This window comes from Myripristis murdjan, chromosome 4, assembly GCF_902150065.1.
Source record: "Myripristis murdjan chromosome 4, fMyrMur1.1, whole genome shotgun sequence".
Taxonomy (NCBI): Eukaryota; Metazoa; Chordata; class Actinopteri; order Holocentriformes; family Holocentridae; genus Myripristis; species Myripristis murdjan.
This window is the reverse complement of record NC_043983.1, coordinates 22,863,917-22,891,721: the sequence shown is the minus strand read 5'-3', so window position 1 is coordinate 22,891,721 and position 27,805 is coordinate 22,863,917. Positions and strand designations below refer to the sequence as shown.

At 42.6% G+C, this 27,805-nt stretch overlaps 2 protein-coding genes across 3 annotated transcripts in view; one reads left to right on the top strand and one right to left on the bottom strand.

The window, feature by feature from the left end:
- The first annotated feature begins 879 nt into the window (after positions 1–879).
- Positions 880–20,698, top strand: ivns1abpa (influenza virus NS1A binding protein a). Its single transcript, XM_030049376.1, has 15 exons — positions 880–1,072; positions 9,926–10,223; positions 10,446–10,580; positions 11,213–11,382; positions 11,682–11,757; positions 11,977–12,150; positions 13,277–13,402; positions 14,992–15,102; positions 15,702–15,843; positions 16,330–16,554; positions 16,922–17,043; positions 17,292–17,418; positions 18,500–18,631; positions 19,019–19,192; positions 19,419–20,698. The coding sequence occupies exons 3-15, from the start codon at positions 10,470–10,472 to the stop codon at positions 19,679–19,681; spliced, it is 1,953 nt and encodes a 650-aa protein (XP_029905236.1). The 5' UTR covers positions 880–1,072; positions 9,926–10,223; positions 10,446–10,469; the 3' UTR covers positions 19,682–20,698.
- A 2,022-nt stretch (positions 20,699–22,720) lies between these two features.
- Positions 22,721–27,805, bottom strand: part of swt1 (SWT1 RNA endoribonuclease homolog) — a 32,198-nt gene continuing 27,113 nt past the window's right edge. For both annotated transcript variants that reach the window (XM_030049419.1, XM_030049420.1), the window contains one exon: positions 22,721–24,115. In XM_030049419.1, coding sequence (XP_029905279.1) covers positions 24,016–24,115 — 100 coding nt within the window. In that variant the 3' untranslated portion in view covers positions 22,721–24,015. The remainder of the gene's footprint in view (positions 24,116–27,805) is intronic.

Sequence of the window (27,805 nt, the reverse complement as noted above, 5' to 3'; positions counted from 1 at the left end):
GCCATAGAGGCTGGCTGACACACTGGTCAGGTATTGCAGTGACTTATCCATTAATCTAATTACTGACGTATTGAGGTAGTAGTAAGCTCTAATCAGCCAAGGGAGGTGAATGGGTCCTTCTCCCTCTGTGGTGACGTCTGTCGAGTGGAGAAGAAAGGCTGAGCCTGGATGTTCCCTCTTTAATGGACACCAAAGGACTTAGGCTCCAGGGCTCTTCCTGACATGCTCTTGTGCCTCACATGTGGAGGTGAGAATTACACTCAGGCACATGCCAAATGCAAATTACCTTAACACCATTTGTAAACTTAAACTGTTGAGATTTATGTATTGGCGCAACAAGCAAAAGGCAGAGAAGCAGAATAAACCCAGACTGTAAGTAGGTGGCCACTTCCATTCAAATGCTCACGGCTGATGGAGAGCAAGCAAAGGATTATTTCCTTATACCAGGATCACTGTATGACATCCAGTGTTAAAGCGGTAAATAAAAAAGTGGGCAAATCGTCATTAATCATCAGACTGTGACCATAATAAACAAAAATCAGTTATACTTCTATGGAAGAATTCAGTTGTTTTTCCTTTAAAACCCTATAGTTTAAAACGGTTTCATACCACTCAACATAATACATACTATGCATAGGCATCCTACAGATTTATGTCAGCCATAGGAGGAGGACAAATCTATTCCCTAAATAAACAGGTCGTTAAACTGAATTTTGATTGATTTTCCATCCCTCTTACACTCGTGATCGCATCACATTGCCACAGCCCCGGTCCTATTTTTCTAGCTCGAGTGGAAACGGCCAGAACCGCCCCCCCTCCGGTGACGTCGGCGGCGGCGTGGCAGTCGCACCGCTTTTGTCGGGAGCGCGCTTCCCTGTCCAGCTGGCTGGTCGGTCAGAGCTAGTCGAGACTAGACGGAGAGTAGACGTGCATCTCCATTAGAGAGGAACGGCAACCTGCTAGCCCAACACACCGTGCCAACAGTCGCGTTGCATCTCTGCTGTAACCCGAACCAACCAACTCTGAATTCGCTCTAAATATGTCTAATATCGTCTGCTGTCAAACGCCTCAGGTAAGAATTATTTTTTTTCTTGAGAAATTGTTACAAGGAGTTACAAGGAAATGATGCTGCCGCTGCCTTCTTTGTTAACCCGTGAAGTAACCAGTAATATAATCTGACGCGGCTTCCAGTTGTTGTCAATGTGAACATTATTTTTTTTTTTTAGTACACAATTGATTTCTGATGAATGAAATGGCGATGATGTGGTTGTTTTGTGAGGACTCAGAGGCTGTTGGAAATAATGTTAACGTTACGCTGATAGTGGGGGCGCGGGCAATGTCACCGAGAAAAACGCGGCTTGTCGCATATGCTCATGGTTTTAACAAGGACGTCATAGGTAACGGTATAGTAAACCTTTAGGCATTGATAACGTGGTAGTTTGAAAGAGGACAAGCGAAAATGGCCAGATATGTCCGCTGTCGCCCGGTTAAATTTAACGGTCGTGGAATGAGATAGTGTCGCGTGGATGCCCGTTTTAGCTAGCCGGCTGTCACGCTAGCAGGCTAAAACGCGCTAGCCTCCATGCTTTGCTAAAGCGCACCATCTTTCACTTCTGGGTTCCGGCCAGAATGCCCGCTTGACTTGTTAGCTGTCTTCCGGCTGTTTGTTTTTTTCTGATTCAACATAACCCCCATGAAAGACGTGTTCATCAGATTTTGGGCAGACTCCAGTTGCTGACCTTTTTTTGTGGCGGGACAGTCACAGCGTGTTCAGCTCATATAAACCTGCTGGCACGGTTCCATACATCGTGGCATTGGTATTTCACACGAATGTTAGCAGAGGAGGGGAGGAGATGACAGACCAGGCGTTCCAGCGAATAGACGCGCCATCTGATGCTGGGTGGCCAATCATTAGACTTTGCCGCTGATATGGTTGAAATCTTGGCATGGGTACAGGCTGTCCTACCTCCGCCACGCACTTAATGGTAAATTTCATTGTAAGAGATAATACAGGACGCCAGCACACACCTGGTGTTAAAATGTTATGACTTGAGGCATCAGATACCGACGTCTTACTGTCGCTGCCAGTGTCTGGGATTATCGATTGTATTATATTGATGATATAGTTGGAGGAAATGCTTTAGTCGATGCTTACGATTGGGTCCTCGTTAGTATATATTTTTACCCGGCTGCAGGTTGTCTTCCCTAGTCTCGTGGCTCAGCAGCAACACTTGACCTACTATGCTTCAAACGTGGAAATCCGCTTCTTAGTCTGTCAACCACATGTGCCATTCTCTAATACTCTGGCTACCTAATTTTATAAAAAACAAGCAAAAAAAAAAAAAAAACAACATCTGTACTGTTACCGAGTGATTATAAGCTTGCTCTTAGTTTAATCTGAATTTGATCAAATTATTTTAGATTCTGTAATGTGTTTGCCAACATATTTGCAACATTCCACTCCCTTCTTCCTCCAGTGGTCCTTTAATCTTAGATATGATCTCTGTGATACAGTGCTTTGTATTTATTTCTAATGTTAATGTCAGTACACTGGCTCATCTGAGGCAGTCCCAATGCTGTTACTGCTTTAATCAGGGTTATGAAAATCTGCTGTTGTTTTTTTTTTTTTTGTTTGTTTGTTTTGTTTTTTAGACAACTGGCAAGGCAATATTACTTCCTGTCATCTGCTTTTTCATTATACCCAGTTATAGCTCTGCTCAAGATAGTCATAAAATTTTCACTCATTGAAACTGGGTGAAATATAGGCTCTAAGGCTTGACTTTGCAATCCCTCTCTTCACCACTGGGTGTCCAACCAGCGTTGATTGTTCAGTCTCAGGCCTGCACCTTTGTGCTTGACTAACCAAATGGAAACATGGAGAGAAAAAGTACATTCAGAACTACCTCCTGTGACAAAGTCGTGAACACTCTCGCTGTTTCTCTTTTATCCCTTTCTCCATTCTCCTTTGTCCCTTTTGTCTGGTGTATGCATGCATATCCACATTCACAGATCACCCAGTCTGCCTTGCTTTGTGCCTCTATCTCAAAATACTGTCTATGTATTGTGTCACAAACCCAATCTGGCCCCTCGTCCTTCCTCATTTTCTCTCTAGTTTCCGTTCACCTGTGAACACATGTAATTAAAAGTGCTGTGCAAGCACTTTTAGCCTTAGTAACATGTTGAACTTCAACACTTGATATTACAGATGCTTAACATAGCAGTTTTTTTGCAAGAGTCCATTCTTCTGCTACAAATAGATGTCCGCTTCTAGGCTGTTGAACTTAATTTCTCGTTTTGCTTCTCTGTAGAGCAGAGCTGCACAGACACACGTTCTGCAGTTTTCTTTTACAGCTGCAGTCTTCTGAATTGTACTGGACTTTTCATGTAGCCTAACTTCATTTTTGTACTGTCCTGTGCCAGTTTCTGCAGAACACTGATTATGTGTTCAGATTGCCTTATCAGTTTACAAAGCATTATTGTTTAATTTGAGCTGGTGAGTAAAGCAGCGACTTGATAGTGCAAAAGAACGATCTAGAAGATGGGGTGGGGAGGTGGCTTGGCTGACAAAGCAGTGAGTTGAGGGTTGGATGGAGAAAAGGCGCAAGAACAAGGGATAGGCTGGAGTGAAGGACTTGGTGTTGAGGAGGAGTTTAGAGTTGGAACACTCAAGAAGCCTCCTGCCAGAAATTGCATAACAGTGCAGAAGTGGGTCACTTTTCCTTACATTCTCATACATGGTGGGCTACAGCTTTCCACACCAGGCCTTCCTGTAATTGCTATACTGTGTGATACAGTGCCTGCTCTCCAGCATGTGCCAGCAGCATGCCTATACACTAACCCATAACATTTTTTTGGAACACTTACTACACACATTCACATGTGCGCACACTTATACTCGGGCACAGCTACTGTCTGTGTGGTTGGAGGACGCACACAGCTTTGAAACAACACTGAACTAACTGTGACTGCTAGTCATGTGGTGCACTGTTCTCTTCCATGGCAAAGCAATGAATTTTTCATAGTTCCTCTTATTCGTCCTCCTTCAGACTGATGTATCCACGACCCTTTCCCTGTACATGTTGTGCTCTGCTCTTTAACCCTCCCATTGTTGTGTGTTTTCTGTGTAAATAATGGTAAAGAAAAAGCCAGGCATGCAGTCCAATTAATTCTGAGGCAGAGGAATCTAATCTCAACATTTTTCCTTTTGCCTCTTTATCTGTAATGTTCCATGACCTATGATTAGGCTATCTAAATCACTCCTTACACTGACTGGGTTCCAAGACATAGAGCAGGCTATGACTCCTTGTGAATTTTTTTTTTTTTTCCTGCCATATTTTTGCATATACTGGCAGAAATACTGAGTGCATGCGTTGAAGTGATTTTTGCAGGTCATTTTATGGTGCGCAAAACAGTAGGTTTACACCACTGGCATGCAGTTACCACCTTGCATAAATCTAAATGGAAAAAGGATAATCGGTGAGATTTGCTCTTTGTACTTAACTGGCTCTGTGGCTGACCAGTTAAACCAGTTGGCTGTACGGATGCTCCAGTTTATTAGTGAAATATCGGTACTGGCAGATATTGGCCTTGTTGACTACCACTAACGTCGGACTATTGCTTTATATAGAACTATCGATTGAACTTCGCAAAATGTGAATGAGATCCAACTGTGATTATATTTGAATTGAAAATTGATATTAACTAATTAATGTTCAGGCATCTGCTTGTGCTGCACGTCTTTATATCTGTTCTCTCTGCTGTGCTGCTTGACTGAGTGCTGAGCACTCAGACTGCGTACTACGAGTCATCCAAACTAATCAAATTATATGGGCATAAAACAAGCTACAGGAGCTGTATCCACCATTTTGAATAAAAAGGAGATCTGTAATCTTCTCAGTTGTGACTTTCTTTTGCCAGAAATGAGCGTGTTCCATAGATTGAAAAATAAGCGTTCATAATTGTTCTTTTTTTTCTGTCTTGATATGTGCTGTCCAGAGACAATATTCAGTTACAGCTATCCAAACCAATGACAATAATTCCGTTGGGAGGGCTTGTGAATATGAAAAGCCAGGCGTGGCTATAATAGAGGATTCTGATAACATAAAAGTTTGAATTAGTTCAAATGAATGCTCTTTTACTTTCTAACTTGATTCTTTGAAAAAGACACAGTCCCAGATGGCGATGGCCAATACTTCTCTGTCCATCTTGGTCAAGGGCTCGAGACTAATGTTGTCCCATTGACACACAAACCGACTGCCAACACTAAAGAATTACATCTTCATATTCGAGTTGGCCCACAAGTCAGGACTGGACAGGGATGAGGATCAATATCCAAGTTGGAACAGGACCATAGTTTCTGAAAACCTGGGTCTCACAAGCTGTACAGCTGTCCTGACTCCTGACCAAACAATCATGCTACCAAAACATGTGAGAAGTGGCGTGTGGAAGTATTTGGGGTTCTGCATTGTAGATACAGAACCCCAAGATAAAGCTGTTTGTCGACTCTGTACAAAGCAGTTGTCTTGCAGATCTGCGTAGTCACCTGCTAGCTTGCCAATCAAGTAACGTAGCTGAGGCAACAGAGATGAGCAGAGTAATGTTTAGCGTACAGCCTCATCTGACTGCCTGATTGCTTCATCGACACATTCAGCAGGCCTCTTGCTAGAAGCTCATAAAAATGCCATCATCAATAAGAAAGCTATATATATATATATATATGCCAGGATATGTGGCACATTGATATTGTTTGGGAGAAGGATTTGGGGATCTCATGGAACTGGAGCCATGTTATAAAATTTCATGTCGCCCCTCAATCTCAACACACATAGTACAACTGTGACATAATACAGGAAAACATAAAGACTATACTAAAGGATAAGACACTTACCACAGATGGATGGGCATCGCTGGCCAGCATGTGATGGTCACAGCTCACTGTATTTCAGACTCATGGGAACTTAACAATTATGTGTGTACAAAGGAGCTGGAAGGAAACTACACAGCTGTTCTTATTGCACAAAACATCGGCAGCACGCCGGATGAATTTCTCCCTGGCTGCCGTGGCACCCATCATTGGCTGAACTGGCATGGCCTGTGTAACAAATGTGAATGTCTCTGACTGACTGAGTTGTCAAAGATACACACTTGGTTGGCTTACCAAAGACGTCACTGTGACTGGAGGTGGCCAGGCAGTGATGGCGGGAGCTACCATTGGTCTGCAGTGTGTTGGACTTTGGCCATTGGCCATTCCTCATGTTGGGGTTTTCCCATTGGCCGTTGCTCTTTCAAAATGAACCCGCGCACTGCAGCTCATTCCACATTTATTGCACAGACATGCAGCACACAGGCAGAAAGAAAGAGAGAGGATTTGTGTGTAGCCGGCACTGAGAAACATGTTTCTGTGTGAGCAGCCAAGATCTTACACATGCGTAAATTTGCGCTTCCTGGTGTGTCCGGTCTGACCGGACTGACTTGCGTATGTGAAGAGCTGTTGGTTTACCTACCCAAGTTAGATAAGATCCTGTGATGTTTGACTTGTTCATTGTTAAAGATTTAGAGCCAAATTTAGCAAAAATAGTAAGGTGTGTGTGTGGCTATTTCTGTGTGTAAGAGAACTTGTCAATATGGAGTAATGAGTGCGTGGCTGTGTGTATGTGTGCGCTGGCCAGACAATCATGTGTATGTATGTCTGAAAGATACAGGCTGTATGTATGTATATATATATATATATATATATATATATATATATATATATATATATATATATATATATATATATATATATATATATATATATATATATATATCTTTTTTTAATATATGTCTAGTAAGTTTGTATTGAACAGTTAAAGTGATATGTGTGCAGAAAAACTAATATAGATATAGGTCATATGTAGCTATATAGGTAGGTAGGTAGGTAGGTTAGGGCAGGTAGGTGGGTAGTAGGTTATATAGCGGGCTAAAAAGGTCCGTGAAACAGTTAATCTTTGACATGTGAAAGGTTATATTGAAGATTGATAAATTTGTATAATTGAAGTTGTGCCCATTCAAAGATAGTATAATGAAGGCCTAAAAGACTTTAAAACTGTTCAGTTAAAAAAAAATCTTTATTGCCCCAATTGTTTCTTTGATCTAGAGTGAGTGCATAAATGCACATGTGCCCAAACACCCTAAAGCTCTTAGTATTTTCAGCTGAAGACAAGATGTCCCAGAAAGAGAAATACAGCACAAAAGTGTCTTTCACACATGGGATTGGTTTTGCAAGAATGTATTTGTGTCCTTCCTGTGAACTGTCTGACTGTGCAAAAGACGTTGGTCATTATTTCCAGCAAAATACAAAGGACATACTGTTTGCTCCTGTGTCAGTCTGGCTGTCCTTTACACTGCCCGTATGGCAGCGGGAGCTAGCAGAAAGTTGTCTGGTCTGCACGCTGCCCATGGCGTGTGCATGCTACAGTTGTAACTGAAACAGCCTCAGATGAAGCAGTCACATATCTTCCTTACATGAAGCCGCTGTGCCAGGAATGGTACCTTCCCACTTAGCTGTAGGCCATGTTTTTTTTAAGCCTGTCAAAAGCAGCTTTGTGGCAGCATCTCTAACAGTAGTGCGATCCTCCCACCAGTCAGCCCGCTTCAGTAAATCTCTGGTACTTGTATTTAGCTGTGGGGAGCAGTTGGCTGACCGCAGTAAGCAAGACAAGACCATAGACTGCATAATGTAGCATAGGCTAAGGCAAGGGGTTTTCAAACTTTTTCATCTTATGGACCCCCCCCACGTTGACTTTCATTAAGCCATGGAGCCCACTTTGCATGGTTTTAGCCCTAGGAATCACGAAATGAGTAGATGACCAAACATGCTCACTTAAATCAACCCTTGGCAATTTGAATTCTGACAAATAGATACAAAATTGCTAGAACTATAAAATCCACCAATAAACATTTTTGGACTGTAACTAATTTTTGGATTGTAATTAATTAGCTTAAAGTAAAATTAAGATATCCCCGATTTTGCTGAGGACCCCTTGGAAGCCCCTTAAGGACCCCTGGAGGTCCCTAGTGCCCACTTTGAAGACAACTGATCTAGAGGGCATGTAGTGCTCTGACTGGCCACATGCAGTAGAGTACAATTTCTTAAACTGTAGGTAGAAAACCCCAAAATGATCTACATCAGGGTTAGTCTCTCACTTCCTCAGTATAAACAATCTAAGTCTTGAGCAGAAATTTACAATCTAGAATTTTTTTTGTCATTTACTTTTCCATATTGCGTATCAGCCTAGAACTGAATAATAATCTTAATGCCGCAGGTCGCTGTTTCACATTCTCAGCTGTGCTGTTCAGGGCGTTGAAGAGGGGTTGTGTGGAATCACCTGAGTTAACATGTCACTATGGTGAAGAGTATGTGTTACATGACCCTCATTACTAATGATTTCTGGTCTAATAACTTTTGCAGGATGAAATAGAAGATTTGTTTGGAAATACACATGCACATACACTGTTATCAGCAGTGTGCCAGTTGCAGCAGCTGGCATGGAAAGTATATTACATGTATGCCATTTCAACAAATTGTAGGCCTCTACCATTGAATTAGGTTCTCATAAGAGTTGTGCCAGTGCACATACAAACACACAAACCCAAACCTAAGATTCCCTGGAAGTCCTTCCCTCTCCCACACGGTGTGTAGATGCAATTTCAGACTATTGGGCAGCTGCTGTGGTCAGTCTGGCCCTCCGCCCCACATGGGAGTGTGCTCTAACATAAAACTGTTGGAATTTTTTTTAGCCAAACCCCAGACTGCAGATGGGCTGGTGGAGCGCTGATTTGGCATGACATTAGCTTCACTGTTTCTGTTACAAAGATTTCCATTTGTACAAGGGCAATCTGTGTGTCGCTGTTTGGCCCGAGGGGTTAAAAGCTCAGTTTGTGCTCTCCTGAGACTTACTGGCCAATTAGATCCAGACTCTTAAATATCACAACATGAAAAACTGTATTGAGATTGGAGGATATGGGATGGTCACCGCTTGATGTGACGTGCGAGGTGAGGTGCGGCTTGTGGGCCAGGGGTTGATGAAGTGCCAATTTCACCATGGCTGTCCAGAGTTCAGAGTGTGACCACATACAGTTTGTATGTAAATACAGACCCCTACTGCATCTCACCAGTTGTCTGGTTGTGGCAGTATTTACAATGTTATCCCCACCTGCATTTTCCTTATAGGGACATGCTTGAATGAAAGAGTTCCTATAGGGGTTGGGCCAGGCTGAGGGGTGTGTCATAAGATTGAGTCATAGGGGCTTTGCCTCAGAGAGCAGAGGAAGAGCTGGGAGCGTGAGACGGATTAGACAGTCTTGTCTTGGCCTGGTGGCACATGGCAGTAGGTGTGGAAACCTTGAAGGACTAAATTGAGGGCTGTGTGAGGGAGGGGTGTCAAAGGCACTTCGCTTGCTCTCAGCTATGCAGGTAGTGTCACTGTAGGCCTCCCGCTCTCTTTCACAGGAGTACTGAATTAATTTTATTTATTTATTTAGTAGTATAAATATATATATTTATTTAATTCACTCAATATTCCATGGTAAAATGAGCTAGCTAGTGATTCTAAATCAAATCTCCTTTCAAAAGTTTTATTCTTGTTGGTCATATGGATGAATTATCCTTATGACTAGCTTTTGTGTTGCAGTGCATGGTTAGGAAAATACAGATTAGAGGGATATTGAAAAAGTCAGTGAAAGAGGACGGGGGAGGACTGTGCTGAGCTGCCATGCCGTGTGCTAGGTTATTTTGATTTTAACACGTGGAACTGACTCATTCTGGTGCAGGAGGTGCCAAGAACATGCTGTATAGATTTCAAATGAGCATTTGCCCTGTCTCTTTACTTGACTGAAATAACAAAAATTAATATCCCCTTTTTTCCCTTTTCTTTTTTCCTTCTAGGTTATAATGTATGACCAACACAGAAAAAGTACAGCTCTATAGCCAACGGGTTCCCAAGGACTTGATTACAGTCGCTTCAAGCCTGATAGTTTGTCGGTGCGGCTGCCCCCCCTCCCCTCTGCTCACGCCCGTTTAGTCAACTGGCATTGCTTCTGACAACTTCCCCATCTCTTTTCCTTTGGTGAAGAAGATTTGGATTCCCTTGTGGTCTCAGTCTGATTCGCCTATTGCCTTCCTTGGCTCCTGTTCTCTTCTTTCAACACTAGCACTTCCCTGGATTTACGTCATTCTCTATTAGGTAAGGTCATAACTAATGCATTGGACAGATTATATGATCATGCACAATGCACTCTACATGCACTTAATCCTAATCCTTACTGTGGTCATGAATTAATAAAACCAGCTACTCTGCATAGTGCTGCACAGCTGAAAATATAGCCACCAGAGTGAGAAAACACAAGCATGCAGGGTAATGTTGGCTGCCATGGCATAAACTTTTTTTGTCACCTCTTCTCTTCAGGCTTTCTATCAAAATTCACCCAAGATGATTCCAAATGGTTATTTGATCTTTGAAGATGAAAGCTTCCTGGATTCCACGGTGGCCAAGATGAACGCTCTGAGAAAGAGTGGACAGTTCTGTGATGTAAGACTGCAGGTATGGCTCATTGCAATATTCACACACTCACATGTAGCCTCTTTCACCTCTCCTCTCAAATTCCAGTGGCCTCCTGTCATCTTCCACCTCCCACACCTCATGCTCTATCTTATAAGACATTTTAATGCCATTACACTCTCCAAGAAGCCATTGAGTCACTCTGTAATTGGAGTGGTTGAGAAATGGGAGCTGGAGGGGAAGTGAGGTACTGTAGGGGGAGAAGTGACAAAGATGATTGTCTTGGAGGCAAAAATAAATTCCAACATATTTAATGTCTCTTAACAACAGCACAACCTGAGTGGCTTGATATGTACCTGTTTTTGTAGGTTTAAAACACAGGTCACCAGGGATGAGTGACATCATGTTTTGCCCTAAACCAAATGAGTCATGCTAAACTTGGAAACTGGAAGAGGATTTGAAATATTTACTTTCCTGTTTCCTGTTATGTTTCATAGCTCTCATATCATGTTGAGCCTGTTCCCACTATTTCTGTCTATAAGAGTCTGGTTATGCAGCTCTCATATCTATGTTTCTCAATATGTTTCTCAACTCAATGCTCTGAGTTTCCTTTGAGCCTTGAGCACTTTCTAACATTGTATTTGTTGTTTAACTTTTCTAACCAATTTATCCAGGTGTGTGGCCATGAGCTGATGGCTCACCGTGCTGTGTTGGCCTGCTGCAGCCCCTACCTCTTTGAGATCTTTAATAGTGACATCGAGCCCCATGGAATCTCTCATGTCACCTTTGAGGATTTGGACCCAGAAGCTGTGGAGATCTTGCTCAACTATGCCTACACTGCCCAGTTAGTAGCATCATCTCCTTTTCTGATGTTTAACCTTTTGGCATTAGATCCTATGATCACTGCAAAAACATCACCTTTGGATAATGATTAGCAACATTTTTGAATTTCCTCCAGTCTAATTATTATATGTCCAATTCCTTTACCTCACTGAAGTAGTGTATGTTTTATTATGTGGCATTGAAAGTTTTAAAATAGCCATTATGTGTCGTGTACCCAGGGCATAGCTGCTTTGGTAACGTAAATCAGTCTGTCAGACCCATCTGTCCTCTGTAATGAGTATTTTCTACCCTGCAACCCAGGCTAAAGGCAGATAAGGAACTGGTTAAGGAGGTTTACTCGGCAGCCAAAAGGTTCAAGATGGAACGTGTCAAACAGGTATGTAATATGCCTATTGTCATTTTTAACCAGTCCTTATAATATTCCAAAACATTTTCCCAACATATTTTAAATCATTAACAGTGGAGTCTTAAATCTATCCACAAATATGTGTCAAACTAACCAAATAGTTGGCAACATATGATTTTTAGCAATGCCAGACAGAATGGGTTATCGTGTACTCCTAATTAACACTATCATCTCTCTCTCACCTCCCAGATTTGTGGGGACTACCTGCTGTCTAAGATGGATTCTCTGAACGCCATCTCCTTCCGTAACTTTGCCAGCTCTATGGGAGATAGCCGAGTTTTGGCCAAGGTGGATGCTTACATCCAGGATCATCTACTGGATGTGTCCGAGCAAGAGGACTTCCTAAAACTTCCCCGCCTCAAGGTGAGCTCTGACTGGCTCAGTGTGACCTGGGTAATGTTTTTATCCACAGTTCCTAGCCAGTATAGGTGGTACGGATGGGGATCAATATTAGGATCATTTTCTACCCGTGAAGCTACAAGAGAGGGCAGTCTTTGATTTGGAAAGGCATGGCAGAACGGGCCAATGAAATGCAGAAGTGGTAATAATGAATACTGACATCTGTTTCTAGCTGTAAAATGGCCATTGGAGTTCCCATATTTTGCTGCACCAAATTTAGCCAGCTTTTGAGGTCCTTAGTTGAGTAACATACTTGACTAAGCTTTTATTTTTAGCTTCATGACTTTGACCTTAGATTAGCAACACTTGTGTAAAGGCATGCCTCTTATAGATTCTGCTGCAGCATGTTGGAAATGCACTTAGGGCAGGGGTCTCTATCCATGTGCCATGGAGAGCAGAGAGTATGCAGGTGTTTGTCCTAACCAAACCCTACACCAGATGATTTCCCTGATTAGTACTTCCTCTCTGTTTGATGATGTGCTACTCAGTGAGGTTTCCTGGTGTAGTCTGGTTGGAATTAAAGCCTGCATACCATCGGCCCTCCATGGCACATAGATTTGTTGGGAGCTGTGTTGAAACTCCTAGCTACATTTTTTTTCCAACCCTGGTGTGGAAGTGTTCCCAGACATGTTAACTGATTACTGTATTGATCATTGTTGGAAAATATTGATTCCTGACAGCCATATGAGTCATTAACCTATTGCTGGCTTCCACCGTGTGTCAGTTAGAGCATGACAGGAAATTCAGTCTACTGCCTTTTAATAAATCTGAGAATTTATCAAAGAAATCAGAGCCAAACAATTGTGCACAATCTGTAACTTTTCATTTGTGATTCACAAATGACATGAATATGAGAATGTGGCAAATCCAGTCTGATGGCACAATCAGGCAATAATGCAGTAACACATCAAAAAACTTTGTGTACATTACATTTAAGTAATTGGTAATCAGCAAAAAAGTTTTCTAATGGTCCTTATTTAGTGGGCACGAAAGGCTGTGGCATTGATCTTATCGATGATACAGTCCTGTCATTTTATTCCTTTTTTTAGGCGAACCTAACTCCTGTTTCACTCCTTCCTTGTGTTAACAGTTAGAAGTAATGCTAGAAGACAACCTGACCCTGCCCAGCAATGGCAAGCTCTACTCCAAGGTGCTCAACTGGGTGCAGCGCAGCCTATGGGAAAATGGAGACCAACTGGAACGACTGATGGAGGAGGTCAGTACTCGAGTGTGAAATCCTGATTTTCAGGCCAACACACTTTTCTCCTACCCTGCCCCTTCCACTGTCTCCTGTTTTTGACATCAAGAAGTCATTAAGAGGGCTGAAAGTAGAAGTGGCATGCTGTTGCCATGCCACTATGTCAGGATTGTTCTTTTTTTCTCTGATTTGTTGAGGTTTTTGCAGTAAGACACACTGTATCCCTGAACCATACTGCTGATTAGAGGTGAGCAGAAAAAGAGCTTGCTACTGGCTCTTGTTTTTTTTTTTCCGTGTTCTCTTTTGGGTACGTGGTTGGTTCACACACAACCCCCACAGCGTTACAGGGCTCTTCTCTTCTGAAACTCACATGCAGGTTCTTAGAGGTCTGTTCCTTTACTCTATTGTTTCAATGCTACTTTGCTGTCTGAGCAGGTGTGTGTTTGTGTTTCACTCCAGCACTAACAGGCGCTCCTCCCCGTTGATTTATATCTCCTCTAGGTTTATTAGCAGCAGCAGGAGACCAGACTGAGGATCCAGGACTGAGCCACCAGGGTAATGAGTCAGAGAAAAGAGAGAGAGAGGGAGGAGAGAAGCACTACTGCCTCTCAGCAGCCTCTCTTTTTGCAGCCAAGCAACACTGTGCTCCCATCTGTCCATGCCACATACACAGATGCACACACATACAACAGGCTTCCCATTTCTACAATTGCGCAAGCACATTGCAACAACCATTTCAGAATAAATACATGTAATCTAATACCACCATGATTGCACATACCCATACATTGGCACATCAGAAAACTGCTTCACACATAGGCAAATTAACATGCACAGCACCGACCTTGTATTTCATTAGACTACACGTGAATACCTCTACAAGATTCCTAGCTCTCACTGGGAAATAATAATTTACAGCATCTCACGTTTTTCTTTATCCAATGGCTGTTTCTATTTTCGCATTGTGAAAATTGCCATTGTGATGGGCATTTCACCATATAATGTTTTACTGCTATTCTGGTCAGCCTTACAAATGTCAAAGTGATATTTATATTTCATTTATTAATTTATTTTTAACATTTTGAGATCTCCTTTTTTCTTTACTGGATACCAAAGCATTAGCTTGGTTGTCAGTTATCATCTGGAATTGACTGCTGATTATGACTGTCATCTCAATCATCAACTTCCTCAGCTAGAGGAATGGTTTCCAAGCAGCAGAGCTGAAATGAGGGCCGGGTGCTGCCCTTTCCTTCTTTTGCCTTCAGTCCTCATCCTGAAGATATTTTTTCAGATGCTGCTTCTTACTCTTCACCAGTTCCCAGTCTTTTTTAGACACAACTGGAGGACAGAGCCACAGTTAGAGACATGGCAGACAGTGTCTTGAATCTCAACACCTAACTCTCTCCGTGCAGCAGCGTGTGTGTATGTGTCTTTTTAAAAGAAGCTCTCCATCCAAGCGACTGAAGATCCAGGCCTTCTTCCCTTCCCCCCTCTTCCTCTCACATTGCCCCTCCTCCTCCTCCCCCCTCCCCCCTATATGCTGGAGGGGGTCTGTGTGTTGCCATGGAGACAGCCACATGGGTGTGTTGTTGCTGTGTGTCTTGCAGGTGCAAACGCTGTACTACTCAGCTGACCACAAGCTGGTGGATGGAGGGCTGGTGATTGAGGGGCACACTGAGGTGTTTGGTGGCGAGGAGGACCACTTACAGTTTGTGCAGGTACACAGCAGCTTGTGCCTGGCCTCAACATGATGTAGCTTCTACCAGTTTCTGCCAGGCAATGTGTAGCTTTAATTTACAGCTTGTGCCTGGCCATGCATAAAAATAGTACACAGCTTGAGCTTGGTTATAGCTAGATGTAGGTTGTTTATCGTTGCAATGTGGCCCCAATAGAAACACTAAATTTAGTGAATCTGCAAGGAGCAAGGAATAAAACTTGCTTAGGTTCCAATGCATTACCGTTCAGTGTAAGTGAAGCCATATTTTCACTTTAAAGTTTATAGACCAGTTTGACACTGGTCAGTCATGGCTGTCCTAGCTTTTGTTTTTAATCTGGTTCTGATTGAACTGTGTGCTTTCAGACTAGGCTGCAGACTGGTCTGACACCATGTTGTGTTGTGCTGTGTTGTTGGCTTCAGATGGCTTTGTCAGGGTTCAATACTTGGACTAGTTATAAGTAGGTTAATTCTTTGAGCCCACATAGACCAGTTGACAGGTTGGATTATGGGTATATGGGGGTATGTTGGGCTGGTGTTGGCCACTGCTGGGCCCTGTGGTGCTGCTGGCTTGGCTTCTGTAGCTGCACTGTGCTCTTGCAGAAGAAACCCCTGCGGGAGAGTGCCCAGAGACAGCTGAGCAACAGCTCCTCAGGAAGCCTGTCACCCTCCAACCAGGCAGCAAATGCTCCTAAACAGACCGCCAGGAGAGAGTGGAAGTACATTGCCTCTGAGAAGACCACCAGTAAGTGTGTGTGTGTGTGTGTGTGTGTGTGTGTGTGTGTGTGTGTGTAGATGAACTGCAAAAAAGTGATTAAACAATCATGAAGGCAAACTTCATATTTGTAAAATAAATCGCAATGCTGATGGATAGCTGTTTTCCCCCTTGTATTTCCTAAAGACATGTTTACTCATTTATTTATCCTGTTGAACTTCCTTTATATACTGCTGAAAATACCCATCTTGGCAAGTCATTTAGTCTAGTATCGAGTCCTAAAACCATTTTACCTGATCTAAGAAGTATCAAATCTTGATAGTAGTGGAGAGGTGCGTTTTAATTAGAAGATGTTGTCACCTGTTTTTAGAAACCTGAATAGGTGAAACTGCATTCCAAACAGGTGAAAAGATGTCACATACCAGTAGATTTTTGCCCCATTTGTTTTAAGGAAAACAGAAGTTTTAGGAAGTCCAACATTTTCATTCAACCCACTGACATCTCCCCCCTCTCCAGACAACACCTACCTGTGTCTTGCCGTGCTGGACAGTGTGCTGTGTGTGATCATCTTGCACGGTCGCAGCAGCCCCCAGACCTCTCCCTCTGCCACCCCCTGCCTGATGAAGAGCCTGAGTTTCGAGGCCCAGCCTGAGGAGCTGGAAGAGCAGCCGCTCTCACCCATGCATTATGCCCGCTCCGGCTTGGGCACCGCAGCCCTGAACGGAAGACTCATTGCTGCAGGTGGGCATTGAACAGGGTAGGGGGTACAATGTAATGTGATAGAGCTGGCTCGAGGCTAAAGTTTTTAGGGCATTATAAAAAAGTCAGTCATTGCAAGACTTTGGTAGATATGAGGAATATCCAGTTATAAGGTCCTGTGTTACTAGCGTAGCCACATGACATCCTGACCATTGGAGAATTCCAAAACTTAGTCTTTGCTGTCCTTGAAAGCTTTTTTAAGGAGGCAGTCAATGGGCACTTGGAGCCTGAGCATCTGCATGTCCTGAAAACCTTCTTGTTTTGGAAATTTGGTTTAGCCCCAGTAATAATTTTACCAGTCAAACCATTAAAAGCCAACTAATATGGATTCTTTACGATGTTCCTGCAGGAGGCTACAACAGAGAGGAATGTCTGAGGACTGTGGAGTGTTACGACCCCAAAGAGGACCGCTGGACGTTCATTGCTCCCATGCGGACTCCTAGGGCTCGCTTCCAGATGGCCGTGCTCATGGTACAGTTTGCCATCTTTTCTTTTCTCGGATTTATTGACGCTAGAACACACAATGACATCTTGAATGCTGGCCTGGTATCAGATCTGTCCATGTATTCAAGCAAGTTTCAACTGTCCTGCTAAAAATACTTACAAGAGGTGTCTAAAATTCAGTAATGAATAATGTCAATGGTACATCAAGCAATCAGAAATGTCCATGTGCCATAACTGGTAAACACCATCTGGTCTTCCACCCCCACCTTCAACAGGGTCAGCTGTATGTGATGGGTGGCTCGAACGGACACTCAGACGAGCTGAGCTGTGGGGAGACGTATGATCCGCACACTGATGAGTGGGCTCAAGTGCCAGAGCTCCGGACTAACCGCTGCAATGCAGGTCAGTCTTCAGTTTTGTGTCAATCAAATAATCTATCAGCGGTGGTCATTTCAGGCAAAATTGTTATTCGTCATTTTGTTATAAGGGCTGTTTGCTCTTCATGTCTAAAATCAAACTTACTTTGTCTGATGACAAAGCTACCCACTGAGTGGTGATTTGACGATGCGCCCCACCTTCATCTGGGTGTTATGCTCTCAAATGATCAAGCAACGTTGTTGGAGACTTGTGATATGCTGGCTTGACCCAGCAGATTTTACACTGCACCTCATTTTCCTTTATTTTTCAAAGGACTTCCACACAGAGCTTTTGAAGGTTGTTGTAGTCTGTCCATGCCTCCATGGGCCCTAACCCAGTCTCACACAAAGAATCACCAGTAAAGCCTAGAACATACTAGAAGACTGCAGACTAGAAGACTGACTAGAGCACTTCAGGCTAATTGTTTGCTGTCTGACTATTAAAAGAAGGCTGAGTCGCAGTCTCTGACCCAGTGGGAGCTATGGGGTGCGACACATGCGCAGTTATGACTAGAGCTGCATTGTTGGAAGGTTACCGTTGACCGCACTAGAAATAAAGGGGTTGTGTCTGATCAGGTACTCTTTTGTTGTGCTCCAAGGAGGGTAGCCTTTGTATTCTGCGATCGTGTAGTGCAGACCACATTTTACCAAGCAAGTGTTGTATCCCAATGGTATGATGCAATATGACCCTGTGTTCTCTCCTGCAGTTTACCTTGCCTATCTGGTCAGGAAGCCACAGAAACTACAGTTTATATTCACATTAAATACATACCTATACATACGCATACTTACGGTGACCATTCCAGGCTTGCTGCCATTTTACTCTATTTTATCAGATTTATTCCAGAAGATTAAATTATGGGATATAGTAATTTATCAAGAGTTGAGCAAGTAGAGATAGGAGTCTTGTTGATATAACCCTATATGAGTGAGTGGGTGTCGTTAAATGTAATTTTCTCTTAGCTTAATTTTCCTGTTTTTCATTGCCTGTTGTCCAACTGTATGGCCTCAGTGTTTGTGTAAATGGTTCTGTGAGCTCATCACTTCCATCTTTTGTCTATTTTAAGGTGTCTGCTCCTTTAACAACAAGCTTTATGTTGTGGGAGGGTCGGACCCCTGTGGGCAGAAGGGCCTGAAGAACTGTGATGCTTTTGACCCCGTGACGAAGAGCTGGTCCAACTGTGCCTCCCTCAACATCAGTATGTGCCCAGATCCACTGAGGATATTCCATTGAAACTGATTGATAATGAAACCATCAGATGCATCACCATATTACAAAAACCTAACCTTGAGTCCAAAACATAAATTCACTTTTATTATTTTATTTTTGTGGACTAATTAAAAATGTCCAAATCAATGTGTAAGAGAACAAAATATTTAGAAGAGATACAGTAGTGAAGACAATAAAAACCATTAAGTACAATATGTTACAGCTAAATGCATTGTACTAGTAAAAACTTTTAGGTTTTCAGTTGCACATGCAGAAGAACACACTCCATTAGAGAATGTCTAGTGGTCTGGTGATATTTGCAGCCACGATATAAGCTGTATTTAGTAACCGTGTTTGTTGTGTGTCATGTCATTAGGGAGGCACCAGGCAGCAGTGTGTGAACTGGATGGCTTCATGTATGTGATTGGAGGGGCAGAGTCATGGAACTGCCTGAACACCGTGGAACGCTACAACCCTGAGAACAACACCTGGACCCTGATAGCTCCCATGAATGTGGCCCGCAGAGGGGCTGGTGTGGCCGTCTTTGCAGGTAAGACCACCTTCTGGACTGGTGGAATGAGAGACATGGGGTAGCTTTGACACCAATAATAATTATCAGTTGCTGTTGAACTGCCAGTTACTTATAATTTTGTTTCTGCCATCACAGTATCATGTGGAAAACTAGTATACTCCACAAATTAGTGAGGCAAAACACTGGAATTTGGCAGCAGTGTCAAATGTCTTGCTGATGCCAACATGTTTCTCTCTTTCTCCAGGCAAGCTGTTTGTTGTTGGCGGTTTCGACGGCTCCCACGCGCTGCGCTGTGTGGAGATGTACGATCCTGCCCGCAATGAGTGGAAGATGCTGGGTAGCATGACGTCGGCGCGTAGCAACGCGGGTGTAGTGGTGCTCGGTGACGTCATCTGCGCTGTGGGCGGCTTCGACGGGAACGAATTTCTCAACACGATGGAAGTGTACAACCCCGAGATGGACGAGTGGAGTGACTGCACCGAGGCCCTGTCTTCCCTCTCTGCCTGAGGGGTGGGAGGACGGGGGAGGGGGTTGGGGAGTTTCACAGTGGTTCACCTTTTTCCAAACTAACAGGCTTAGTGACGTAATCGTGTTTTGTGATGTTCTGTGTGTATGAGCGGATTTGTGGGTGGGAACGGGGTGGGTCGGTGGGGATACGGGGGTTTTCAATAGTGAGGGATCTTCAGTGAAGAAAGGGTGGGTTGGTGGGGTGTGTTGCCAACAGCAACATGGCGCCTTTGCATATTGCATAAAATATTTTCCGTGCTGTATATATTTTGTTTTTCCTCATTTTTGTCGAATGCCTACATTTAATACACATTTAGTGCTTTTTTTTTTTTTTTTTTTTAGTTGAATGGTTGCAAATTGTTTTTCATTGAAGGTTTTCAGAGAAGCTAGCTACTGTTGTCACCAGGAGGATTGCTGAGTCTGGAGTGGTGACATACTGGGTAACCAGATGCATTGATTTTTGAAAGTTGACTCAATATTAATTTTTTCCAACTGTCATTTTGCTCACATATTTAAAAAAAAAACAAAAAACAAAAAAAACAATGGTTTGAAGCCTTACTCGAAGTATGAGTGGAGAAACACCTGTCATGGCTTTTTGTGTCATTTTAAGCTAAAGCTGGATTGCTTTGATTCTTAAATGATGGCCTTTTTTTATATTTTTATACACTGCTGATTTACCAATAGAGAAAGTAGTAGCAGACACACTTGACAGCTTAAGTCATTGAATCTAACCAGTGCCAGTTTTTAGTAATGTTTTTTTGTGCACACACCGCACATGCACAACCACCACGCTTCTGTGCTTCTGCTAACCAAATCTTTTGTTACTATAATTTAACTAATTCATGTATGTAGAGATGAAGTTTACTGAAAATCTTTTTTTTTTTTTTTTGTTTCCCTTGTGAGTGTTTTAAAGTGTCAGGCATTGGCATAGATTCTCTTGGAAGGAATGTTAGAATGAGAACATTGTATCACATTTGTAACGACTTATTTCTTAACTAATAAACCAGTTCAACTTGATTTTTGTCCTTTGACCATTTTGTTAGTGCATACGAATGAATGTGAATATAAAAGACTGATAAAGTGATGTACAGTCAAAGCTACTGCAGAATTTGGGTGTTAAAATGTAGTTTGTCATTTAGCTAATGTTCCTAGCTGGCTCTTGCTAGCTCTTTCAGCATGAGAAGGCTTGTATGGAAGAGAAGGGGCTGTGACGTGGGACACTGCAAACGTATGCATTTAATTTTTACGCCAAAATGTCCTAGCTGTGGGTTTTTTAGGCCTTTCTATTTGAAGACTTTAATCCAGACTTGTTAAACCATCTCCACTTGACCAAGATGGTGTAAGCCTGGGCTGAGTAGTGGCCTGCATAACCACTGATTCCACATTTAGCATTACTTTTCACCCTCATCTCTGCCTTTTGATGGCAGGTAATTACTCTCTGCCCTGGTTACTGCTTTCCAAGCTTCCGCCAAGGCTACCATTTTCCACAGGGACTACCACACTAAGCCATTTTTTCTGGTCCCCTTAGTGTCTAATTTGGGACAGATTACACTAAGCTGGCTAGCAGAGTCATCAGCAGGAGTGGAGGAGGACGATGACGGTCACTGTGGGCGGCAGGAGCCTTGAACCCGGGCCAACAGAGCCGGCTGCATCTGCATGACCTCACATCCACAGCTACTGTGTCAAAGCTTGCTAAACCCCACTCCTGCAGTATGCTGCATTCAGCCCATTCACAATTTAGTCTGCAGTAATCTCTGGAAACCGACCTGACAGTCGCAACATCCCGATGGTTTTGAAGTGGACAAATTTAATGATGGCAAGAAGTCCATCTCATGGACATAGTCCTTCCTGAAAATGAAAGGGGACGCTCACCCAAGTGTAGTAAGCATGTGTTTAGGCACTTGATGTCTTCCCTGGTCTCATTTTATAGTTTCCCTGCTTACAAATAATCACAGGATACCAAATTTAGACAGATAGGCATTAGAAGCAGGCATTAAGGCTGCGGTGGGAAAAGGAGGGAAGGTATACTGCTCAGGGGTTTATTAGTCCCTGGAAATTAAAGGGAAATTGTAATCAAATGAATAATCTAAAACTAGGATGAAAGCTGTTTTTTTTTTTTTATTATTATTATTCAAGCCCTTGATTATAGGAGGCTGCATAGATGGAAAAGGTTCCCATATGAAACCCTCTCTCTTCTTTAATCAGATATTTTGGTAATCCATTCAAGCTCTGAAATTTTATAATCTCTTTCAAAATCAATTGTATATGTGTATAAATGGTCACTTATCAGTGTATTTTTAAGATAGAAAAAAACACATGAATTAGGCAAGGCATTGTTTGTCTGAAATTAATTAAAAATTTCAACAGAGGGAGCGATGCTTCCCCCTGGCTTCCATCCACTGTGATCATCTAGATACATGGATATAGATGTAGATTAGATCTATATACATGCCTTTGTTTCACCCGGGAGCACCAACTGGGGGCAAGCTCTCTTTCACAGTGTTGCCCTGAATACGAGAAAAAAAATCCTAACGAGACAGGAAGTTCACTGAGTTCAGGCAGTCGATGCCCCCTCATCTGTCATTTTGACCTCGTCTCCTGCAGAAAGCCTCCCCCTCTTTCCTCCACCCACTGTGTGACGTCTCGTGCTCTAGCCTGCTGAGCATCACACAGCAGCAGCAAGTGTAATCTGAGCCAGCCTGCTGGCGTCACCTGGGCTGTAATCCCCTTAGTCACCACACACACCGGAAGCTATCAATTGGGAGCACAGCACAGCATATACTGAGGTGCTGAGGATTTCTTAAAGACTAATGGCAACACTTGACTTGCAGAATCTAGAAACCTCAATATGACAGCACAATACAAGACTTCCAAAGAACCAAGCTTAAAATACTAAATTTCCAAAGGACCAACTAAAAGTGATGAAATGGGGAATTTGAGCTGTATCTTGGTGGTGATGGTCAAACTGGAACTGCAAGTCCAAGGTCACTGTCAGCTGGAGAGGCAGATAAGAAACAGGCCTGCAACAACATTTGGCTGCAAAAAAGTTTAATGTTTCTCATACATTAAATAATATAGAACATTATTCATACATAAAAATAGATTTTGCTCTGAAAATATAGCATATTTCTACTTAAATACATAAAACAATCATCTTAAAAATTAAAAGAAACATTTGTTATAATAATTAGTGTACTGAAATAGTGTGTATTGAAATTAAACAATTCAGGACTGTCAGTCTGTAGAGCCTATGATATGGTGTCTCAGTAAGGGCTGCAATATAAGAGACCATCTAGGACTGTGCCAATAAAGGTATTACCTTCTTAATCCTCCTGTAGTGCTCAGTTGTACTGTTACCTCTGTTAGACTGGTGTATCACCCACTACCCCACTTTATGCAAACCACGCAGTCATTTTGAGATTTTTCCCAGGCTAAGATAAAGAACAGCCTTGAAGTTCTGCTAATGAAGTGCAAAATAATAGTAACAGTAAAAAATACTTCCAGCGTAGCGTTGTCAAGGCAGCCACAATGAATATTTATTTCAAATGTGTGTGTATTTCACATTATGCTTCGGCAAAGTCTCAATTTGGTCCCACATGGCCTTTCATATAGCACTGAGACTTACATGCAGCGAGAAAAAGGAGGGTGAGGTCATGCCAGTTTTCCCCACTAATTGTTAAAGCATAAGGGCAGAGAAGCTGGACTCGTTGGTTAGTGAGAGTAAACTTTATGCCAGATGCAGAACACAGGATAGAAGGTGGCAGTCTGGTCATATGATTTTCCTAAGTATGTCATCATCACCTGACAGCTTACTTATGTTGCTGGCATAAGATAGTATTCCCTGAACCTGGAAAAAGATTCAATTAGGTCAGTGGGCAACAATCAGGCCACAAAGCAATAAAACCTGCATTTCGCCACCCAACTTCATTTACTTGGCAGGAGATAGGAGGCTGAAAATTTCTAAGCCAGTGGAATCAATATGGAGGAGTACAGGAGGCAGTGTGCAGCGCTCTTCTTTCACAGTGCCTATGATTCAAAACCACAGGCCTGAACCCTACAGACTGAACAGGCCAAAACACAAAATAGAACAAAAACATGACTTTTCTGAATGATGGAGAACATCCATCACCATTAATACAGCACAGAACAGCATTGTGTCTCTAGGCAAACACAGTTTTATTTTTTTTTAAAAGTAGGTCTTGTCGCTGTCAGCATAGTAAAAATAAACAAGACTGTAACTTACAGTGTCTAACTTCAAGTAAAGGAGGTCAGTGTATTCAAGGTCTGCGGTCAGCTGATATGGTGAAAACTCCCTGACGCTGGTCCAGTCGGCGCTATGTGGCGTGGGTAACGTGTTGACCCACGGCCTCAACACAGTGCTCAAGGGCCACTTTGAGATGCATCAGCTGGGTCCCCCCGATGCTCAGCCTGTCCCTGGGAACATATCAGACAGATTGGGCTCAGACTTAACAGAAAAACAGCGATAGAAACACAGGCAAAGAGAGAAACAAGAATATACCAAGACAAAGAAATGGACAGAAGGAGAGAGAGAGAGAGAGAGAGAGAGAGAGAGAAAGTAATGGCATTTCCTGGAATGTGTCCTGAGAAATAAATGGCCCTCCAAAGTGCTTCTGCCCTGAGTTAATAGCCTCTGTCAGTACAGTGGTGGAGTTAGAGCCACAAACGGAAACTGTGCCCTCTTAAAGGCCTGAGATCACACTCAACCACACACACACACACACACATACACGGGTTTTACTATCTTTGTGGGGACACTGTATTGACTTACATTCAGCTCTACAGTCTTTCCCTAATCTTAGCCATCACCAACTCATGCCTAATGTTAATAAAATTCTGAGAAGACCTACTGCAAAAGGAGACAGACAACGCCCAGTTGAGCAGTGAATTCTTTTACTTGCAAGGAGTGAGTAGCTTACCACGTTGGGCAGCGACCTCTCACTGAGGAATGTGTTCACACATCAACAGTTATCTATTCTATTCCAACAGGAAATGAATCCTTATATGGTAATCATCAACAATTCAGCTACAACACAAGGATACAAGGAAGTTGTCAGATTACACTCTCACTTGAGTGAAGAGTGGAAAACTACTGTCTACACACTTTCATACAGTGTCATGGAAATAATGGTAATATCATAATGCAATTTCATAACATTTAAAATGCAATTTTTATAACACCTAACCCTAAGCTAAGCCAGTAAGCCAAAATTAGCCTCTTCCTCCTCCTTTGTGAGGACCACTCAAAAAATGTGCTCATAACCTGAACTGTCCTCACAGAACACTGGTTTTGCAAAAGTTGGTCCTCACTAGTATAGAAAAACATGGCCTCAACACACACACACACACACACACACACACACACACACAGCCAATCAAGAAAATTATTACATTACAAGCTTCACCAGTGGAATTATATGCTCTCATTCATTGCAACACTTCATGAAGATTTACAGAAAGCACAAAACTGCTTTCCAGCGAACCCAGCTTCAAAACTTTACATTTGAGTGGCTCTGATTGTGGGTTTTTTTAATCCACTGAAAATGAACAAATATTGTATGTACATATATTCACTCTTCTTGGATATGCTTCTCCCATCTCTCCGTGTAGATCCTCTCAATCTCAGTGAAGCCGGAAGGGAATCACTGGTGAAGCGTGATCTTCAGGTCTCTCAGCAGCTTTTCAGTGAGGGTTCATGTCTGGTCTTTGGCTGGCCACTCAAGGACATTCAGAGGCATGACCTGAAGCTCCTCCGGTGTTGTCTTGGCAGTCTGCTTTAGGGCGCCGTCGTGCTGAGAGGTGAATCCTTGCCCTTGTAGGACTGGAGCAGGATTTCTGCAAGAATTTGGCTCTTTCTGTTGCTCCCTCAATTCTGACCAGAATCCCGGGCAATATTGCTGACAAACATCCCAACAGTATGATGTTGCCACCACAATGCTACACTGTAGAGATGGTACAGGACTATTCAGGTGGTGAGTGGTATTTGGTTTTTGCCAGACATAGTCCCTAACATTCAGGCCACCAAGTTAAATTTTTGTTCTTTAAAATGTGACAGGTTGAGCAGCTACACGACCAAAGAGCAGTCCTCGCAGTACTAAATTGTAAGAATAATGGAGGAAGGATGCATCTAAGTGTCATACCAAGGGGTCTGCGTGTTTACATAAATTAGATATTTAAATTTTTAATTAAATAAATCTGAAAAAAAAAAAAAATTAAAAACATGTTCTCACTGTCAATATGATGTACATAGGTGGCAAAATAAAAAAAACTTTAAAATGTATGAATAGATCCATTAATCTATTACATTACACAAAGTGTGGAAACAGTGAAGCCACTATAAAAACAGAGATCACACGCACGCACGCACGCACACACACACACACACACACACACACACACACACACACACACACACACACACACACACACACACACACACACTATTAATATAATGCTAACATAATGTTATTAGATATCCAGTGTAGTTTGAGACCACTGGTGGTACTACAGTACTCAAACCAATGTCAACAATGCAAGTTTCAGTGTATTCCAATACTGCAAATGTCGCTTGAGGGAAACCATCAAACACAATACTGCCACGTATTTTCTAGCGTAGGTAGCCAGACAAAATTGTTTTACGATGACACTTTCTATCTGTTAAGGCTTTATACAAACGAACAGAGAAGGGAGGAGGAAGAGATGGGTTGATGACTGAATGTTCTATTCATGTTTGGTGCAGAACGTGCACATGAGACAAAAGAGCTTCTGTGTATAGCCTCCAGTAGAAGGCAAAGGTTTTGATGGAAGCTATTTATGGACACTCCAGTGGAAATGCATTTTCTTGATTACACACCATCACACACATGCATATATGCACTTACACATGCACAGACACACACCAGCAGTATTCAACATCAACAAAAACACATACACAACTGAGCCTCTATAGTCTTGGCAACGGCTGCTTGGCAGCAGAGACACTGAGGGCGCTTGTTGCTTGTTTGTTTCCTCCTCTGCTTTTGTCTCCATTGGAACATTACATAACCATGGGGAGGAGAAAAGAGGAGGACAGAGAGAGAGGGAATCTGTTGGCTGTTGACACCCCCTCTTTTCCCCCACATCTATCCATTCCCCTATCTGTTGTTCTCCAAGTGCGTATGTTGACGTAACCTGTGGAAATGGCAGGTTGCATTACGGACTGTTAGCTCTTGCAAGATTTAGGTTACTCCCACGATGTTTTGCCTTGTCACATCTGATCCAGGCTCATGCTCCAATGTGCTCCATGGAGAGACAGAGGAACAGTGTCAAAGGCATCCTGTCAATGTGTTTACACTGACAACCATGGACTCATCAGTGTGACAACACACTCTGATATGGGTTCAAATGCCATGAAAGCACATATCACATTAAGCCACTGACCCAGACAGACAATGTATACAAAGGGTGAGAGCTCTGCTCCTTCCTCGCATTACATAAAATAATGGACTATATGTGTCTGACTGGTGATCAACTCAATTGAACCAGGGAACAATAATGATTTTCAGTCAACTGAACATAAGGCCACATGATATGGTGAGATGACATAACTGACCATTGTTCCCCAACACCCAATCACAGCTGTTAAATACAACAGAAAGCATCCAATTTAATCCACTCTCCTACCCAACAAGGAACCTGCTGTTCAGACACAGTTCAGCTGCCATAGCAACCAACTCTTTGTCCTCTCAGTCTGCTGTTTGATATCAGTTTGAAGAGCAAAAACAAGTTGAATGGCAGGCACCAGGCAATAATTTACAGGGAGATTTTAACTATTTCCACATACTATCTTCTAGAAACTCAATTGAAACTCTGATATTTGTTGTACTTTTTAAAACTTATTTGACTGTTTTCTTTCACACAAATATGAAAGGTTAAATGTGCATGACATTATGAGTGAACTGTTGCATCATTGGCTGGGAATGTAACAGTTCACTCTAGCTGGACTTAAGAAATTCACCAAGGGGCTGTTCAGACAGAGACATGTTGCTTTGGATTAATGCTTTGAACTCCATGTATTTAATGGAATGATACAGCTCCAAGCACTGTTTTATGCAGGGGAACACTGAG